This window comes from Lampetra planeri, chromosome 4 (assembly GCF_965212315.1).
Source record: "Lampetra planeri chromosome 4, kcLamPlan1.2.h2, whole genome shotgun sequence".
Lineage (NCBI taxonomy): Eukaryota > Metazoa > Chordata > Hyperoartia > Petromyzontiformes > Petromyzontidae > Lampetra > Lampetra planeri.
Window position 1 is genome coordinate 6621730 of NC_136110.1, and position 21654 is coordinate 6643383.

Genomic DNA, 21654 nt, shown 5'->3' on the forward strand with positions numbered 1-21654 from the left:
AAGCCACACCAGGTACTCATTTGTGGCTGAGTCGACCTAGGGGAGGCCCATGACCGGTTCAGATAATCGTCACCGATGTTGGTCACGAGCGGAATCGAACTCGGGTCACCGGGTTCGTAGCGCAGCGCGCTAACCGCTACACCACCACTCCCCACAGGACGCGAGGGCACGCACACACACGCTCGTTTGTACCCTCGCTGTGGATTGAGGTCTTCGGGCTTGGTCTCGAAGAAGTTGAGCACGTCGGGGCACTGCGAGATGTGGGCAGGCAATCGCACCAGAGCCTGTCGGGGACAAACAGACGTTGACTTCTATCCTAAAACTAAAATAAACTCACATTATTGGGTTTTTTAAATCCTTTATATTAAGTTCGCTTGCTTGCTTGCGTGCTTGCTTGCTTGCGTGCTTGCTTGCTTGCTTACGACCGTGTAAATCTTTCGGTCGTTTTTTAACCCACTTCCCGTGATCCAATCGAGCTGACATTTTCCACATAGACTCGTTGTGCCAGACAATTATTGTTCGTGAAAAAAAATTCCCAAAATTTTACACTTTTTAGGCAAAAAAAAAATATTTTACATATATTCAAATAGAACTCATTCATGGCTTTGGCTGAACGTCAGAGTGTAAGAGCCCAGAGCGTAACCCCTCCACTGGCCGTGGTGGAGTAGCGCAGTTGGTAGCGCCCTCGCTTCCCATGCCAAAGGTCGCGGGATCGATCCCCGCGTCCTCCACAGGCGAATATATTTTTAAATCCTTTATATTAAGTTCGCTTGCTTGCTTACGACCGTGCAAATCTTTCGCTCGTTTTTTAACCCACTTCCCGTGATCCAATCGAGCTGACATTTTCCACACAGACTCGTTGTGTGTGACAATTAATTTTCGTGAAAAATAATTTCCAACATTTTACACTGTTTAGGGAAAACAAATTAAATATTGAATTACCAATTGCTTAATACTGGCAGACAATCATCTGACCCATAGGTGGCAGCCATCTCAAGCCAGAGGACGAGAGGACTCTAGCCGCCACGCATATAAAGGATTTATAGTGAAAAACTTTTTTAAATCCTTTATTTCTCGGTAAAGTCACGTAGGTAAAAAATTAAAATGAAATAAAAATCACGACGTTTCGGAGGCAACACAAGCCTCCGTGTGTTGCCTCCGAAACGTCGTGATTTTTATTTTTTATTTTTTACCTACGTGACTTTACCGAAAAAACCCAAGAATATGAATCCTTGCAGTCACGAAAGCTTCAAATCTAAAATAAACTCCCTTTTATTTTCCCAGGTAAGGTCCATTGAGCTACATAGCTGTTTTTCGGAAGCGACCTCGCCACAAATCTTAACTCAACGAAGTGGCTTGTCAAATGGAAATGTATAGCAGCCAAATACTCTAAACGCATGTTTCTAAATGTGGAGGGAAAACCAGAGGACCCGGAAAAAAAAATCACACCACGGAGAGAACATGCAAAATCCAAATATACAGCAGGTGTTAGGGTCGGGATCTAAGCCACGACCTCCTGTATACCAGGCGAGGTAGCTAACATCTCACCACCTTGGCACCCCATCCTGTTGAAGCACCAGCAGCATCAAAGACAAAGATCCCACGTGTAACCTTAACAAACTTTTTGGGGCAAAGTGCTGTTAGCAAGCACCTGTGAAGGCCGGCATGGCACACGAGGGGGTAGGGGTGGCCAGCACCACGCTCGGCCGCCTTTGTCTCCCCAGTGGGAGACAAAGGCGGCCAGGGGAGGTTCAAATAATCGTCACTGGTGTTGGCCGTGAGCGAGAATCGAACTCAGGTGGCCGGGTTCGTAGTGCAGCGTGCTAACCACTGCACTACCAGCAGCAGCATCATCATCACCATGGTTAATCCACCACTGCATGAAGGCCTCCTCAATCTGCTACCTCCTCCCATGATCCTGTGATGTCATAACCCACCAAGGACCTACTCCGTCTTCTTGGTGGACGTCCTCTGCTTTGAGGTGGAGAGGCTCGACTGCCTTGTAGGCCTGAGTAGCTCGACTGGATAGGGGCACCCATATCAGGCGGGTAACTCTGCGGGAATAAATGTGCTCCCTTCAATTCTTGCAGAACTAGCGTGGCGAAGTATGGTCAACGGCCATACTCACTGCACACGAGAAGGCCCCGGAGTGCTCGATCTAACGATGGTCAACTGTCAAGAGGAAAATAAACTGTACTTCCAGAGAGTCCTCGTTGCTCTGGTTTGTGTGTCTCCAAGTTTTGGACAGTCCGAACATCAAACGGGTAAAGGCCCCACGACCTCAATCGCCACGAGCGTCATAGAAGTGCTCCCTCGTTGCGGGCAGAGATAATGCATTAACGATGTCAGCCTGCATGCAGCCTTAGCCGGAAAGTGTTAAATATCGGTCTGACGTGAATTATTAATCGCAATGCACAAGGTAAAGTGGGCCCAACACAATGGGCAACGTTTAGAAGCATGTAACACAATTTTTGTTCCTGGGTACTAAGTGTTATTTTTTTTATTGCTTATGCCTAAAGAGTAGAGAAAATGGATATTATCCCCCACAAACTTTGCTTTTGTGAGCAAGACTTTACGTGAATGCAAGACACAAATGCACACCACGTTTTCTCATTGAAAATAGGTACATTTCTAAATATCACTGTCCTGGTCACAAAAGCAAAGTTCGTGGGGAATAATAGCCATTTTCTGTACTTTTGAGGCATACGCAATTAGGAAATAACACTCACTACCCAGGAACAACATTTTTTTGGTTACACAGTGTAATCAGTGCAAGCTCTTACACAAGGTTGACACTCGACTACGCAGCACAATAACAAACCCCCACCTCGATCCCATCCTCAGGCAACATTCCAGCACATTTTCTCATCATCTCCGGTCACATCCAACAGATAAGATAAATGCACAGGCTGCATGCTGTGCTGTTTGGGAGAATGACGAAGCTGCACTGGGACAATGGAGTGAGACGTGAAAGCCGGAGACAAACTGAGAACCAGAAATACACGGGCGGGCTATATTGCAGCGACATTAGGAAGCTTCCTCCCAACCTACAGCCGGTCCAGGGGCTCGCAGTGGGAAACTGACGAGTTCAACTCCTGCTCGGGGGTTAAGCTGGGCCATCATCCCTCCGGGGTTGATAAAAAAAGTGAGTACTTCTTTGTGGGGAAGTCAGCAGCGGTTGTTCTTTGGATAGACTTGCCCCCGCCACAGGAACGTGGATTGTCCACCACTGGCTCAGGGCTGCATACAAGCGATGAGCAATACCTCAATGCTCTTTTGAGCAGAAAATCACGCAAAAAACTAAAGTGTACCTACAACCTTCAAATGTCTAAATTCATTTGCCTCACAAGGTCGAACAGAGATACATGTAACCAAATATAGAAATCAACCACACTCACGAGGCGTCAAGGCTCGCAGGGTTTACAGAGCGGAGACAACTGCTGTGAAAGGATGTGTTCATGCCAACAAATCGGCTGTTTGTAGCTCTGGGCTCAACAACAAAAGGCAACTTCCAATCTCCACGACGCGTGTTTATTTTCCGCCAACGTGACAATAACACTGACGCACAGCTGGGTAGCTCGCAGCTGGACCAAAACGTTATTAAGTCGATCATTAACAAAGACATGAAACTCATTTTCATGATCACACATACACAAATATATATAATAAGTAGTACAAATATCTCATCTGAAAATTGGATATTAATTGTACACACCGACTCGCACGGATTTCTTCGAAATTTTAATATATTAACCCATTGCGTCAATTCTATTGTTTCATCATGCTAGGAAGCAGCGGTACAAGTAAATTTAGCGTCGCACCACGAACCCGGTAACCTGAGTTTGCTTTCCAGCACCAGTTAATATCAGTAGCGAGCGATATCTGAACCGGTCTTGATGCCACGTCGCCCAAAATCCACCAATCCACGCTGACCAGCGTGGCGAAGTGTGGTCAAGTATGACATGCAGATTGTGGGGGAGGCCTTCTTCATACAGCAGTGAATTATATATTAGTCGTAGAGAACGCGATCTAAATAAACACAGCCTTAGATTTGTGTGAAAATGTCCTTACATCCCTTCGTGAACATATGCACATGGTAGGATGGCCGCTATGCTGCAGCGAATATATTATACACTCTGTGTGGATATATTCTCAACCCAGCTTTCCTGAGATCAATTTCCAATGCTGCCAATGGCCCCAAGGGACCCGCAAACCGCCCACCAGAAATTCACCATCAACACAGCCTCGTGAAGGATTGACATTTGTAACCTACGCTGCGGAACAGTTGAGAGCATGCAATTAAAATGTGTCCTGACGTGCAGGCAAAATTGTGATGTCGACTAGAAAGCAACCGTGTAGCATCACCTTGGTTAAGGGGAGGGAGCTTATTTAAACTTATAAGGTGGGGGGGGGGGGCATGACACAGTCAAGATACGTTTTAAACAAGTGAAAATGTTAAACAGCACGAGTAACAACCTGGTCCGCATTCATCTTCCTTGAATTCTGCTCGAGCTCTCACCCCCCAGTGTAAAAATATTGTTCCGAATTTATTTTACTTTGCTCTAAAAATGTATAAGCCCCCAGCAGGGCTGCAAAAAAAACACTCCAAGTCGCCAGCTACCCCATCGAGAGACAATCACTTTGGGGCTCGAATGATAATAATAATGTTAATGTTGCTATGGTTGTCACCGTGCAAACGCGTAAATATTTAATTATACTATGGCCGCCACGTAGCTGAAATGTAATTCCATCAGCTGTGTCACAAAAGGTTAAACCAGAAATGCCTCCACTTTCCACCGACTGACCTTTGGTAAAAGGCAGCCCAGCCGAGTTGGGTTGAGTTTTAAGATTTCTGGACATTTTTCACCATTTCTTCCATCATGCAACTTTGCAATTCCACACTTTTCCCCTGCATGAGACTTTTTTTTCAAGTTATCAGTGTTTTCCCCCAGCTATTAAAAAATGCTGAGAGCAATTAGCAAAACATGAAAGATACAACGTAAAAAGCCAAATGCAAATCAAATATCACCCTACGGGCAGACTCGAAGAATTCTGCACACGATAACCAAGCGGCACATACACACACACAAAAACAAAACCGCTGAACAATTTATATTTAATGATCATAAGGGCATAAATCGCATGCAGGTAAAAGGGCAGCCCCGCAATTTTGTGCTAATGCTACTGCTGACGGTAGGGACTCCACTTGCAGGAGCTCCAGAGAGGCCCTCTAGATATTATTTTGGCCTATCCTTGGAAGAGGTGGGAATACTCACGCTTTACCCCACCAACACGACATCCCCCACATTAGCCAGTGTTTGTTTTTTGTTGTTCTGATTTTACAGCATTTTTGGTGACCCAGGGTCAGAGGCACTCTTGCCAGTGCGACTCATCTATCCTGGTCTCTTGAGTTCTCACCCTGGCTAAACAAATAAACTTGAATCTGAACGCACCACCTACCCGATCCACTACGGTGGAACCCGTTTATACTACTGGGTAGACAGAAGTTGGGGGGGTGGAGGAGGGGTTTAGAAACTTGCACCGTTGTTTCAATTGCCGTGCCCGGGAAATCGAACTGGCGACCTCCGGATTGCAAGTCCAGTGCGCTAACCGCGACACCAGGGCAGCCATGCAATGCGGGTATAATTGGTTTGGATGTTTATTTGACACCAACAAAACCATTTTCATAGGTCTGTTAATAACACAGCTAATAAAGTTAACAACATGCCACCAAATGGCACTAACTTTAAACACAAAGAAAACTATTATTAGGTTTTTTTTTCCCTTCTGAATTTTCCAGTGGTAAGCATGGGTTGATAAAACTTAGCTCAATTATACAAAGATGCCATTGCCATAGGGATGGGTGGACATTGTTAATAACAAGTGAACTGAAGTATGCTAAATCACTCTACAGGCTGTAATCTTCAATTCATGCCACGCTGAAATTTGAATAGTATAATTATAATGCTCAAACCGTTTATTTGAACGTACTGCTCTATTACAGGCAAGCTTCTCGGATGTACCCATTAGCATTGCGACAAAGGGAGCTGACAGTCTCCATTAGACCCAAACAAAATGTGTAAAATTCTAGTTCACAACCCTCAGCATTATTACCCAAGCTGGAATGTTACTGTGATCTGCCTACATTTTTGTCAACGAGTTGCTAGCACCATATGAACTCTGGTCACCTTCAATAATTGCATTTTTCCATAGACAGTTGGATCTAGGCGTTGTAATTGCTAATTTTTGCAGATCATTTTCGCATCATTATCGTCAGCAGCAGCAGCAGCCACGATCTAGACACCGCTGGATGATGGCTTCCACAAGCCTCGATGCAATAATCCCTCTAGCTTCCGCACGCGAGCTGATTGCACGAACTCCATCCCCACAGCAAATGTCACTTTTGCAGGGAGACCTATTTCGATGACGTAAGATACCTTCACTTAACTATTCGGTGCTAAAGCCATCCGGGGTGTGACGATCAACCATTCCCATGCAGGTGATTCAGGGTTGAACATAGATTGAAAAATCTGTTATTCTTTGTTTTTTATACATGTACTGCACATTATTTAATTAATATTCTGGTTAATTTTGTGTCCTCTAGCACAAGACCTATTTTGTTACCACCTCGACCACAGATGATCACAGCACAACCACCACTACCACCACAACTCACCCCAATAATCCACCACCACAAAAAAAACACACTGCAACCGCAACCCACCACATAAAGTAGTCGATTACAGTACTTAAACAATCGGACAGCCCAGGTCTAGACTCATTACATTCCTAGTAATCATATATACTGTAAGTTATGGCTGACTAACTGTCAGAAATTTGTTTTAAAACACGAAGGCCACTTATGTGTGCAGAATCTGCATATATACATACAACGGAAAAGTAGATGTGCGTGTGTGTGGAAACGTGTATGTGTGTGGATGTGAGAAGCGGTAGTGTAGCGGTTAGCGCGCTGCGCTATGAACCCGGCGACCTGGGTACAATTCCCGCTCATGGCCAACACGAGTGACGATTATCTGAACCGGTCATGGGCTTCCCCTAGATCGACTCAGCCTCAAATGAGTATCTGCTGCAGTGTGTAAACGTCGCCACTGGGGAGACAAAGGCGGTCGGGCGTAGTGCTGGCCACCCACCCCCTCGTGTACCGTTCCGGCCTTCATAGGTGCTCGCTAATAGCAACTTGCCCCAACAGTCTGTTAAGGCTATACGGGGGATCTTTGTCTTTGTTGTACATGTGTGTGGATGCACTGCAGAAGCTGCATTCATGCATTTAAAATGTCGTTACTTACCCTGCAATACTCGTTGATGGGCTTCAGCCTCTTGACTGCCACATCGCGGATGTGACTCCTCCGAAACAGGATTTTCCCTGCGAAGGACAGCACAGCAGTGAGATACTACCCGTGCTTCCGCTCCGCCTTAAACAATTCCAGACATCAAGGGCCACGTTCAACATTGGTCGGAAGCCCACTGAGATTCAACGGCATCTCCCAGTCATCCCCCCCCCCACCCCAACGCTGCCCCAGCAAATACCTCTCCCCGATGACACATGCCTATCTGTTGTATAATTCGAGGTAAGCTTGAGTTACACATAGGCCTCGGCAAGGTAAGGTAAAAGTTAAAAGGTAAAAAGCAACGAGCCTACCTTTATCCTACCTTTTACCTTACCACAGTACAATCACTCTACCCTACCTCTTACCCTTCAGCAGGTAAGGTAAAAGGTGAAAAGCAACGAGCCTACCTTTTACCCGACCTTTAACCCTTACCCCATACAAATTACCCGATTACAGGGTAATTACTAGGGAACTACACATCAACAAGGTTTATAACGGTAAATGCTAGGTAGAGCATTTACCGTTATATATATCATACTGATGACAATACTATATTCCATCATTAAACAAATATATTTCATACTGATGACAATACTATATTCCATCATTAAACAAATATATATTTCTTAACATTATTTTTTATATGTTATGTTTCGGCTTGGGTCTAATTGTCCACGCTCAACTGACGTTGGCTGTAAATCACCACGGCCCCTTACGTTGTGGCAAGCTTCGGGGCCACTTCCTGAAGTCGTGGAGTTCTGCCATTACGAGTACATTTCATAAAAGCGTGTTTTTTTAAAAGTTTGTTTTAATATTACTTCTTAAATGGAGGCCACGGACTGCACCACGGAGCTTTTAGCGGTAAACAAGGCACCGTATTTACCGGGTAATACTTCACGCTACCTTTACCCTACCCTTTACCTTACCCCTTGGCATGTCGACACCTTTACCCTTTTACCCGGTAAAAAGGGTAAATTACCTTACCTTGCCGAGGCCAAGTTACACAGGCAGTGTGATTTTAAATGGAAAAGTGCATAAGCAGTGCCTCAGTTGGTAGGCCGAATGAGCTCAATAATAAACCAAGGGGTATTGTATTATTTTGTAATTGAGACCTCATTTACATAAAATACAGATCAGAAGCCTTTAAATGAATTGCCATGTATTGAAATTGGAGAAGCAGTCTCAGAAGAATTTTAGAACAAACATATGTACGTGACTAAAATGATTTGGTGATGCTGCGTTGGGCAGTAGTGCACAAATAGAATGAATTTTAGAACAAACATATGTACGGGAATAACATTATTTGGCGATGCTGCATTGGGCAGTAGTGCACATATACAATGAGCAAAACAGCTCAACACATTTGTCAAGAACTCTGTGGCCTTGAAAGAAAGAAAGACATGATAATAATAGGCAGTATTTCAGGCAATGTCCCTTCTCCATAGATTTTTCATAGGATGTGCTATGAAAAAGGGTAATTGAAAGAAAAAAAACACCGCCTGTTTTATTTTTTTATTTCAGGCTAGACAGTGTTGTCGGCATATGTGTTTTTTTTATATATGAACACAAATTTGCGAATTATTATGCAGATCTGGAGATAGATATTACCATAGGTCTAACAACTAAAAACACCAATAATTCCATCTTAAAAGGATTACACGTAAAAAACAATCGACTGTTTGGGTAGGAGTAACTGTTAGATGGATTATCCAACTTTCTATTGGCTTTAACATCACATTCCATGGGAGGTAAATTACCTGTTTCACTGATGATGGACATTGCGTAGCTTTATAATATTAGAATGAGACTTTGAAGTAGATCAGACATTTAGGCTTACTCTGCCCTACGAGTAAAAGCAATCAACTTCTAGGTTGTAATCGTTTTGGGCCCGAATTGCAATTTTCTCATACATAGATACAATTATATTCCTCGACTTGATAGATAAGCAGAGACTCGGCTACGTAAGCATAGACTTAGATATATTTGTGCCACGATTCAGCTTTCCAGCTCTCTTAGAACATCATTATAATTAACATCAGTCACTCCGCTACGAGCGCCCCCATGTATTAGACACTCGTGTGCTGTAATCCTTTTGCAAGGCTCACCCTTGCCCTAACCCCGACCATACGACACATTGTTAAGGCGATGGTTTAGACTTTAGAGCGAGCTCTGGGCTTGTTAACGACAAACACAATTCCTTGGGGGGGTCACTCCTGTTTAACGTGTCACATTTTTTTCGCATGGCAGCCTCTCTTGGAGTGACACCCGAGAGACTTCACATTCAAACGACTGGAAGAAGTTGCGCGCTGTGTTTGAAGTCGACCCCTCTGGGACTTGAACGGTAGAGAGGCTCGCGAGTTATGATTGTAATGAAGCAACATTTCAATGTTCATACGTATGTACGGCACCGTATGTATCCGACCGTGCTGATCAGAGGCGCAGCACATGCATATATTCCATTGCATGCATTTGATTTCTGCAGTCGTTTCTCCATGAACGTTGCAGGCTCGGTGCAGCCTACTGTTCCGTCTCAGCTACACCGTGCTCGCACCTCCGATTAGCTGGGTTGGCTACGTGCGGTGCGAAAGAAGTTCAACGTGCCCTCGCAAGGCTCCATCTTGGAATTTCCATCCCATGATCTCTAACGCTCAGTTCTTCACAACTCCACTCAACAAATCAATAGACGTAACGCGGCAAAAGTCTTATCTATTTACACCTTCATCTCGTGCCAACGTGGGCCCCGTGCTCAGCAACCGTGATTTTGTGTTTTGAATGCCGTGCGATTTGAAGCGATCCGCTTCCTTTGGAAGCAAACTCCCGGCACGGCTCTTGCATTCTAACAAGCGACTGTTGTTGGTGACGCGAAACAAGCAACAACTCGGACAGAGATGCAAAAGTTAAAGTACGGGCAGTTTTACCCCTCGCAAAAAAACAAAGACAAGATCCCCCGTATAGCCTCAACAGACTTTTGGGGCAAGCGCTGTTAGCGAGCACCTATGAAGACCAGAGCACCACATGATGGGGTGGGTGTCCAGCACCACGCCCAGCCACCTTTGTCTCCCTATCGGTGATGTTTATACACACCAGGTACTCATTTGAGGCCGAGTCGACTTAGGGGAGGCCCCAGGACCGGTTCAGATAATCGTCACTGATTTTGGCCGTGAGCGGGAATCGAACTCTGGTCGCCAGGTTCGTAGCGCAGCGTAGCGCTAACCGGCGCACCGCCACTCCCCACCACGCACACACACACACACGAGGGCTCCCCGGAGGTGATGCAGAAAGGGTTGTCTCTCAGGCTTTTCTGGAGGAAGCCGGCCCATCTGCTATCCTCTGCCCAATCTCACAAATGGTTCGGCGTAAATCGTTTTTTTACCAGAGCGCCCCCACCCCCCCTTCCTCTATTGAGCAAGGTGTCCTGGGAATGGGATGGCTTGTGGCCCACAATGGGGAGGTCAGTATCAGGGCAGCGGCCCACAACAGTCATTGCCTCTGTCTGCGGAAAGACAGACGCTGGTAGTTGCGTGGCCCGATGTGCCACTTTTGTTTCAATAGCTTAAATATACGCTGCCAAGCCTGGTGGTGCCCATTCAGACGCTGTCTTTCCAACAGACCTGTTCTTCACCTGAGGACGGCTGCTTGCGTTGTGGCCGAAACGTCGTGAGAATTATTTTATTATGTTTTATTTTTATTATTTATTATTTCCCTTCTACATGACTTTACCGAAAGAACCAAGAAGATAGGTACAAAATGTTAACGCTTTTGAGCATTTGCAACAATACCACGAGAATTGTGCCTCCTGGCTCTGGAGACCACCTGGAGAAGATTCCAGGCACGTGTTGACAACGATGGCGAACAAGTGGAGACTCTTTGACTTTCTGAAGCTATTAACATTACACTTGTTATCATGTTACGGTGTGTTATCCGTTCATTTTCAATTAAAAACTATTGGCCCATGTAAAGTGTTAACATTTTTTTGAAGCACCCTGCATATTGCTGTATTATGTCCACTGAACTGAGAGCAATGTGCAACGATGGTTGGATTTTTGTTCGTACGTTACAATTATTTTTTTATTAACTGACAAAGAAAATGTTTAGATCTGGGGAAAACATATTGATTATGTAACAAAATGCATGTGTGTATCTAAGCCCATATTCATTCTATCCCTTCCATAAACTTCTATAATGGATGGAACTGAATGAATTCCCTCCACTTGTGTACGTTATATAAGCCTGTGCTGAAATTTAGAAATGCACACTTAAATTATAATCATTTAATTCATATTATGAGAGAAAATTGAAACTTGACTTGACGCAGACTGGCCATGAACCACAACTTATTTTGAAAGTTTTGACGGTTGATGTGAGCATTCGCAAACCATTTCAGCTCTCACCTTGTGAATATCAGCTCAAATAGCGCTTGCCTAATGTAAATTACGCTTTAGCCCCCCCCCCTCCTATTGTTGCAGCTATTTTATTCAAGTAATTGTACACGTCACTGACGGAATTTCAGAAAATGATTCCAAGAAAATGAATCGCAATACGGGCTTTCTCTGTGCGAAGAATGAACACACAGCCTATTTCATATTTACATTCCAACATTTCATTCATGCTGTCACTAGAATTTTTAACGCAGCACTGTACTCGGAGACATACCACGAGAATGACTCCATTGTAATGGGCTCCTCGCCATTCCCAGGCCAAGCAGCATTCCAGCGACGATGTGAATGCATTCTTTGTTAACGCGCAGCAATTTTTGTATTCCTAACACTATGACTGCATTGAATTGTACTGCATTCTACGATCGGTGTGTTTAACTCCGATGGTCAATGTGAATGTCAGGACTCTGTCCGAATCACCCCGAATGCTCTCGATCTCGTGAGATCTTTGAATTCGAGCAGAGACGAGTCTCGTACTGCACTTGGAAGCTTCACCGCCACGCGCCTAAGACAGGTGTAGTCAGCGTTGTGAGCAAGCAGAGGACACCGCAGCAATATCCTATCCATTGTTATTCCGTATTCACAACCCCACATTCATCAACTTCATCGTGGTGAAGTATGGTCAAACATCACTCACGACTCGCACTTTCAGATGCGCCCCTGCGACCGTCTGGAACGCTCTTCCGTCCGATATTGGGAAGTCACTGGAGCTGATGCACTTTTAAATCTAAATTTTAAATTCCTTTCTTTAGAACTGCATTTTTGTATTTAGTTTGTTGTCCTTCCCCCGCACCTCCGATTCGCGCGATTGGCTACGTATGGTGCGAAAAAAGTTCAAGATACATACACACAGGTGTAGGAGGAGGTCATCATCCAGCAGCGGAGAGATAAAAACAGGATGCACTACATGACCTGAGTGTGTAGCAATGGACAGCTAGAATGCCTTGGCTCAGGGGACCCTTGCAAAGGAAATGGGTTCTCACCTGGTGAAATAAAGTCTGCGACGATGTACCGCGTATGGACACGTACAGCCCTTTAGGCAATCCACTGCTGCATGAAGATCTCCCCACGCCTGTGCGGCTCGTGAGGATTATTTCACCATACTTCCCTACACTGGCGGGCGGCATCCGACGCGGATGCATAGATGTACAGTACAACAATGGATTCAGCTGCATTGCCCTTTACTGCCCACCACATAGGCAAGTCCAATCCTGCACCACAAGCTGCATGTGCACGGTCGGCGACCATCCAAGGACTATGCAGGCTCAATTCTGCTTCGCTTCCACGGGTCTAAAGAGAACAGGCATATTCTGGGCGATTTGCTCATAGGCCTATGACGATAATCAATTAAATTTCGATTTAAAGCTTTCGTGACTGCAGGGATTCATCTTCTTGGTTCTTTCGGTAAAGTCACGTAGAAGACATTTTTTTTAATGTAATATTTTTATTAATTTATTATTTCCCTTCTACGTGACTTTCCCGAAAGAACCAAGAAGATGATCAATGAATTACCACAACGTCTGCCGGCTGCACGGAGACAACCAATGGGCAGGTGGGCACTCAAGTACACGAAACGGCAACCGTGAGAAAAATGCAACAGACGGCACGGGCACCCGCTGAATGCCAAAACCCGAACGAAGTGAAGCACGATGGCAACGCGTGAATATATTCCACGAGCCCGACACTAACTCAAAGAGACCGCTGCGCGAATTGAGTTGAACTTAGCGGCTGGCGAACGGCCAAGTGAGCAAACGAGCGATGACACGGCGGCACAAACGAGGCCTTGAAGACAGCGGGCGAAATTCGCGGGACGGACGTCACTTCCAAACCAATAAACAAACCTTAACGGAAGGAACGAGGCTGGAAATGGCATCGGCACCTCCGCAGGGGCATTTATTAACTTGGCACGCCTGGGGGATTTTTGGAATGCCAAGCCAGCTCAACTGAGCTATAATATAGAGAGCATCCATCTAATGTCTTTTCAGTGGTGCATATTATTTAATTTGATAAAGGTCGACTTGGCTGCTCGTAGGCAACAGTCTGCTCTTGCAACAAGTGCGAAAGGGGCCGTTCGGCAAGTAAAATGTATTACGACGGAGACCGGAATTTCAACCGCATTCTCAGAAGCCGCGAACTCCACCGTCGTCGGCAGCTATGGGTGATCCGCTGCCTCAGGAATAAGATTTTCGACAAGCCGCCACCATCTCGAGCAATGATCCTGCGACGCAATGATCCTGCGACGCAATGATCCTGCGACGCAATGATCCACTGCGATGCAATGATCCACTGCGACGCAATAATCCTGCGACGCAATGATCCTGCGATGCAATGATCCACTGCGACGCAATGATCCTGCGACGCAATGATCCTGCGACGCAATGATCCTGCGACGCAATGATCCTGCGACGCAATGATCCTGCGACGCAATGATCCTGCGACGCAATGATCCACTGTGACGCAATGATCCTGCGACGCAATGATCCACTGCGCACATGTGCAGAAGCTACAGCTCCATGCTCGACGTCCTGTTGGATGCATCCCACTCCGTGGCTGCTGCTCCGTCGTTGTCGTTGTTGTTGTTGTTATTATTTGTTTACCTTAGACCGTGATCCCTTCTAGCAAACATTTCTCTGCCCGAGCACCCCTTACTTTTCTTAACGGTTTGAAATCTGTCGCTAGCTTGCGTATGGCACCCCCACCAATCCATGTGTTTCCAGCGTGGTGGATGTTGTCCGTTGGATTTGTCTTTCTCAATTAGCGGGTGCAGTGGTGAACCAGTGGTGAGTGCACTGCAATTATAAAACCTGCTCACCTGAGTTAGATTCCCACCAATGGTGAACATCACTGGCGCGTGATGCTCTGAACCGGGCATGGGTCCCCATCACTTTCCCAACCAACACTGGCCAGCATGGTGAAGTATGGACAAACAATCCCCATGGCCGACAAGGCAAGGGTAGGCCTTCATCCAGCAGTGGATTGACAAAGATAAATAAAAGTGAAAACTACCTGGTAAATACCATCTGTTTAATACAATAATAATCATGTTCAGCCCGTTGTCAATCCACTGCACGATGAAGGCCTCCCTATGCTGTGTCGTTCAGAGGGGTTGTTTGACCATACTTCACCACTCTGGTGAATGTGGCTTGGTAAAGGTGGAGCCCGGAACAATTCAGATTTCACTCTCCACTGACCATTAGCCATGGCCGGTAATCAAACTCGGGTCGCCGGGGTTCATAGCATAGCGCGCTTACCACTACGACTGCTCCACCCCCAGCATAATTAACAACGGTTAATTGCATTAGACCATGTTCTATTGGATGCAAAATGGAACTAATGTTGGCCATGGAAATACTTCAAATAGAAATGTTGAATACAGCTAATGGCTTCACGGGCCGTCGGGTAACCAGTGATTTATTACGGCCTGTCCAGACATATTTGTGCTCACGAAAATAAAATATGACGTGAGGTGCACAATAACAGCCATTTCTAGGTTTAATTCGTAAAATAAACAAATTCGTAACCATAAAACGATTGATAGGTACGCATCACGACAGTGAGTGATGTGCGAACCGCCTCTGTTCACCCAGCGGTATGAATGTGTACACCGCAGTTCATAGGTCGGCAGGTCACGTGTGGTGGGGTCAAGTGTGGGCACTCCCAACTCTTCCAAAACGTTCGTCGAGCGTGGAAGAATAGGCCAAACACCCTCTAGAGGCACACTATGAAACTCCCAATCTCAGGAGGCCTGTCCACCAGCAGTAGCGTGAGCCAGCCATTGCAGGCATGCGCCTTTACTAAAACTAAACAATTTAATTTTACCAGGTCAGGCCCGCTGAGCTATATAGTTCTTTTAAAGAAGCAATCTGGCCACAAATTATAGCTCCATGAAGTGGCTTATCATGTGGAAATGTATAGCAGCCAAATACTCCAAAACGCACATTTATAAATGTGGAGGGAAAAACCGGAGGACCCAGAGAAAATCCACGTGACCACTGTAAGAACATGCAAACTGCAAATATAGAGCAGCTGTCAGAGTCTGGATCGAACCCACGACTTCCTGCATACCAGGCGAGGTAGTTAACATCTCGCCACCGTGGCGTGCTGTTTACCTATCAAGCAATTATGGGAACTGTAAACAGTGGCAGCACGAGCGTGGCCGTTATGGAAAGGATAGCGGTCTTGATCCCCAATGCTTGGCTTGTCACGTCCCTGTCTCCGTGTTGTTTCTTTGCCACTGGAGCCCTCTTTAATTTGCTTGCACACGTGCCCTACGGGGGGGCTCTCTATGCGCAACACGCCTTGGCCAGTGGCGAGCGTCGGAGCGAAAATAAAATGTTAATGTGAATATGACAGCGATCTACGTGAACCGACGGGAGAGGCGAGGTGGCCTTTGTGTAATAAGCTGTTGGTCTATGTGCACATACACACACATGGCAGAGTCATTTTACCACCATCGGCACAGAGGGCCAAATTTGTGTTCGCACGGAGAAGCGGCTTTGGTCTTCTTTTGCTCGAATTTATTTGAAGAAGTGTAGTCGTGATTATTATCTTAAATATTTTGTTTTGAAGTAGAGGGTGCAATTAAATCTAAAATGAAGCAAAAACGTTTAAGCACGTAGTTTGTTCTTTTGCCGATGCACGCCGCTCAATGGACAGGGCTTTTGTTGTTTGTAGAGTAATAAAGACCTGAATCTTGACTTAAAGCATTTGTGACTGCAGGAATTTATATTCTTTGGGTCTTTCGGTAAAGTCACGTAGATAGGTTCAAAGAAAATAACCAAAAACTACGACGTTTCGATCACAACACAAGTGGTCGTCATCAGGAACAGGGGGTTAGCCTCTAAAGGCAAACCGTTTATAAAGGTTTGAAATGGGCGTAGCCCAAGTGTCATCAGCATGGGCGGGGCAGCTGATGTTAATGTAGCCCACGTGTCAGCAGCATGGGCGGGGCAGCTGATGTTAATGTAGCCCAAGTGTCATCAGCATGGGCGGGGCAGCTGATGTTAATGTAGCCCACGTGTCAGCAGCATGGGCGGGGCAGCTGATGTTAATGTAGCCCAAGTGTCATCAGCATGGGCGGGGCAGCTGATGTTAATGTAGTCCACGTGTCAGCAGCATGGGCGGGGCAGCTGATGTTAATGTAGCCCACGTGTCAGCAGCATGGGCGGGGCAGCTGATGTTAATGTAGCCCACGTGTCAGCAGCATGGGCGGGGCAGCTGATGTTAATGTAGCCCACGTGTCAGCAGCATGGGCGGGGCAGCTGATGTTAATGTAGTCCACGTGTCAGCAGCATGGGCGGGGCAGCTGATGTTAATGTAGCCCAAGTGTCATCAGCATGGGCGGGGCAGCTGATGTTAATGTAGCCCACGTGTCAGCAGCATGGGCGGGGCAGCTGATGTTAATGTAGCCCAAGTGTCATCAGCATGGGCGGGGCAGCTGATGTTAATGTAGTCCACGTGTCAGCAGCATGGGCGGGGCAGCTGATGTTAATGTAGCCCACGTGTCAGCAGCATGGGCGGGGCAGCTGATGTTAATGTAGCCCAAGTGTCATCAGCATGGGCGGGGCAGCTGATGTTAATGTAGTCCACGTGTCAGCAGCATGGGCGGGGCAGCTGATGTTAATGTAGCCCACGTGTCAGCAGCATGGGCGGGGCAGCTGATGTTAATGTAAGTGGTGGTACTCTAGAGGGCAACGACTGTGCTGGTGGTGGGTTTCCACCAATTAAAGAGCTGCCAAGTAATGATCGAACCTCGCTTTACACACTCACACTGGTGACGGTGGAGGTTGCTGCTAGAGGTGATGGTAGTCGTGGGTAGTGATGGTGCTGGTGGTGGGCTTCCACCAATTAAAGGGTTGCCAGGTCTAAAATGTAAACATTATCGCCAGTTATGAAATTGACATCTCTAAGACGAAGGTACTTTGCAAACCCACTGGCTATCAACAAAGACTCGTTCATGAAGCCATCCATATATACAGACATCGACACAATTTCAACCGAGAAGATGGGTATAAACTCAGCAATCACTGGAAGGACGTTATGAACCAGTTTAAGTCATAAATGGCGATAATGTTTCCATTTTAGACCTGGCAGCTCTTTAATTGGTGGAAGCCCACCACCGGAACCATCACTGCCCACTACTACCATCACTTACATTAACATTAGCTGCCCCGCCCATTTCAAACCTTTATAAACAGTTTGCCTTTAGAGGTTAACCCCCTTTTCCTGATGATGACCGCTTGTGTTGTGATCGAAACGTCGTAGTTTTTGGTTATTTTCTTTGAACCTATCTACGTGACTTTACCGAAAGATCCAAAGAATAATAAAGACCTGGCCCCATCTGCTGCCCACTTCATGTCGAAGTTAAAGGCAAAAAGAAAGTGCCTCATTATGCACAGATAATCTATTCAATTAAGCAAACTGAGACACATTTTTCCAACAGATTCTCCACACTTTGACATTGTTAAGAAAAAAAAAACATTCAAATTATTTTGTAATTGAGATATGCTACCCGGGGTAACACGCTTTAGAGCGTGGCTGAGTAAACATCAAAAGGAATTCACTTGATGAATTATTTTAACAGGCTGCAATCGCAACCGATGACGCATTTAATTACCTTCGGCAACTTTGATGTTAAAAGAAGGGTCCTTTAAACATTAAATGATTTTCAAACGACGAGCGTCAATTTTGGCAACAGACACGCAGGCTTTGCTGTTTACCAAAATGAATCCATTCGGCAGCTGCATGGTAACACAGTCGGCTAAGGTCTAACAGTGCTCCTTTATCTTCATCCTCACCTCCTCTTCGCTAAAGACGTGGCACGCGCGATGCCACGCCGCTGCACGTGTCGTGCGCACGTGGCACGTGTCGTGCGCACGTGGGCTCCATGTCCAATGGCTTAGTGCAAGCCAATTAAGAGGGTCAGACACAACCAACTGTGGACACATGCATGAGTTCGAGAGCCCAAGAGGTTAAGCGCTCAAACTACACTAGAAACTATTTTAATTTTACCAGGTTAAGGCCCACTGAGCTATATAGCTATTTTTCAGAAGCGACATGGGCCTCAAATGTTAGCTCAACTAAGTGGCTTATCATGCGGAAATCCATAGCAGTCAAATACTCTAAATGCACGTTGATTCTAAATGTGGAGGGAAAAACCGGAGGACCCGGAGAAAAATTCCACGCAAGCACGGGGGGGAGAGACACGCAAACTCCAAATATACAACAGGCAAACACGGTTGGGATCGAACCCACGACCTCCTGTACACCAGGCGAGGTAGTTAACATCTCGCGACCGTGGCGCAATTAAGAGGTCGACGCAACCAATCGCGGACTCGTGCACGAGTCCGCGAGCCCAAGCGCTCAACAGCTTGCCCATGCATGCAAGCAAGCACGCAGGCACGCAGACAGTAAGCCTTGTTACCGACCTATCGCCGCTCGACAGATGGCCTCGAGATCCATGCTGTGCATTTGTATTAATAGCATAATTTCATACAGCATGCCCCACGCTTGCCACATTTCGCAGGCGCCGTCAGCACAGATGACCGCGTGCGTGTGCGCACCCGTGATAAACGAGAGCACATGTCACTTTAGCAAAAAAGTCGTGCCCTTCAGGGAAAATGTACACCCGAAATATATCTTGCACGTGCTTGCACAGTATCTTTTTTTGCAATACATATTTGTGTTACAGTGAGGTGCACGCGCTGATGGTGTATGAGGGTTGGCGCAATGGTCACCGGTTTCGATCTCCGAGCGAGGCAGTTGAAGCGAGGATGCAAAGTTTCTTAAACCCCTCCCCCACCCTCCCGGGCCTCTGTTCTCCCAGCTGCGTAACTTTGTGCAGAGCAGCTCGACTCAATCGGTGGGTCGTGTGTGGTGGGGTAAAGTCTGGGGAGTCCCTCCGCTTCCAATACGACTAGCCAGCTTGCGAGTGTAGACCAAAATACCCTCCTATAGGCCCCCCCCCCCACCACCCCGCCCCCCAATATTTGAGGCTTTTCCTCTAGCAATGACGTGACCAAGAACTTGCAGGGCTGCACCGTTACCTTTTTACATGCGTTTACATGTTATAATTCTGCTTAAGCATACGGACAATTGCAAACAACAAATTATAGCCAATTGACGAAAGCTTCGGTGTCATCGATTGATAATCAATGCACTCCCCGGCAAAGTGCGCGTGCATGTGTGTGTTATTTAAAACACGCTCGCTATGGATTTATAGGGTTATCATTCAGCGGGAATTGACCTATGCGAGGAGACCAAACTGAAGCCCGCTAACGAGGTGTAAGGCGGTGGTTTCCATCTCAAGGGTCACAGGCACCGCGCGAACTGTGACGCTTTCATTACGATCCTTTTTTCGTGAGAACAACAATTGCTATCGAACAAAAGGTGCGAGCTCGGAGAACGCAACGTAATGACTGACGGTGAGAAAATTTTATTCAAAAAAATTACACGGCAAAGCAGATATTGAAATGCACCTTCCCCTCAAAAAAACAACTTTAAAGCGCAAAATACGGTCCCCTACTCCGCGTCCTGAATACTGATGTTCCCGTGCCGCTCAATCTCGCCGGTAAGACTCTGCCTTGTGTGGGGCTCGTGGAGAGAGACGGTCTCCGAATTCGAGCGCGCCGCGCGGGCCATTTTCGTTTTGTACGACCTCGTTACGCATCCTGCTGGGATCGGCGGCACCACCGCCACAATGACAGGCCGAGCGGAGGAATGAACGGTCGGCGTGCGTGCGTGCGTTCGTTATACAGGAGGCTTTCCTGGCTGCGAGCCACATTACATAAAAGCCGGAGTTGAGGGGTCGGGGGGAGAAACCCGAGTCACACACTGACGATTCAGCAGCATTGACCTCAAGGAAAAGCACTTCCTCAAAATTACACACCATCAGCACGTCCAACGCATACGATCCTCTACCACGCTGGGCGATACCACCACGTTCTGACAAAACCTCGCACGCACGCTGTGATGCCATCTCACACAGCAACAACAACAACAGCAGTAGCAGCAGCAACATGACGCATCGCAATAAACTATTCAATCAGGGCAATGTGCAACCCGCCTGACTCTGCTTCAGGCCAGTGCCGGATTATCCTAGTAGCAAAAGTAGCTACATATGTAGTAGCTACGGGCCCCACACTTTCAAGGGCCCCGCGCTAAATGCTTTGAAGCTATCAATTCCGATTCAGGGATTCTGCACTGGCTCTATTACTATAGTACTATACTGCCTTCAACTTTTATAAACGACTGGGTGTTTAAGTTTCGATTTAAAGCTTTCGTGACTGCAGGGATTCATCTTCTTGGTTCTTTGGGTAAAGTCACGTTGAAGGGAAGTAATAAAATAATAAAAATAAAACATAATCAAATAATTATGTCTCCCCAACAGACCTGGTCTTCACCTGATGATGGCTGCTTGCGTTGTGGCCGAAACGTCGTGATAATTATTTTATTATGTTTTATTTTTATTATTTTATTACTTCCCTTCTGCGTGACTTTACCGAAAGAACCAAGAAGATGGGTGTTTAAGGTTAGCGATTTGTCGTATTATCTGGCTGTGTAGCAAATGAAAAAATACAATTATTTTCATATGCAAGTTAAAAATGTGTGTTTTAATATGTATCTGTTTTTTTTTAATTTAGGGCCCCTTTATAACAAATGCTACAGGCCCCGCACTATAGCTTCCTCCGGCACTGGCTTCAGGCCAGTGTATATGCATCACCTGCCTTTTAAACGTTGGGTAAGCGTACGCCTATCGTGTGACCAAATCACCTGGAATGGCCTGATCTCGTCACGTCTCGGAAGTTAATCCGGATTGAGCCTGGGCAGCACTGGCTTGGATGGGCGACTGCCATGCACGTCAGGTTGTT

The 21654-nt window shown here is 46.3% G+C and overlaps 1 protein-coding gene across 4 annotated transcripts in view; it reads right to left on the reverse strand.

Moving 5' to 3' along the window:
• The window catches only part of SH3PXD2A (SH3 and PX domains 2A), a 126700-nt gene that overhangs the window by 65008 nt on the left and 40038 nt on the right, over positions 1–21654 (reverse strand). For all 4 annotated transcript variants that reach the window (XM_078593158.1, XM_078593159.1, XM_078593156.1 and 1 more), the window contains exons 4-5: positions 7308–7384; positions 193–284 (exon numbers count right to left, since the gene is read on the reverse strand). In XM_078593158.1, the coding sequence (XP_078449284.1) occupies positions 193–284; positions 7308–7384 (169 nt within the window). The remainder of the gene's footprint in view (positions 1–192; positions 285–7307; positions 7385–21654) is intronic.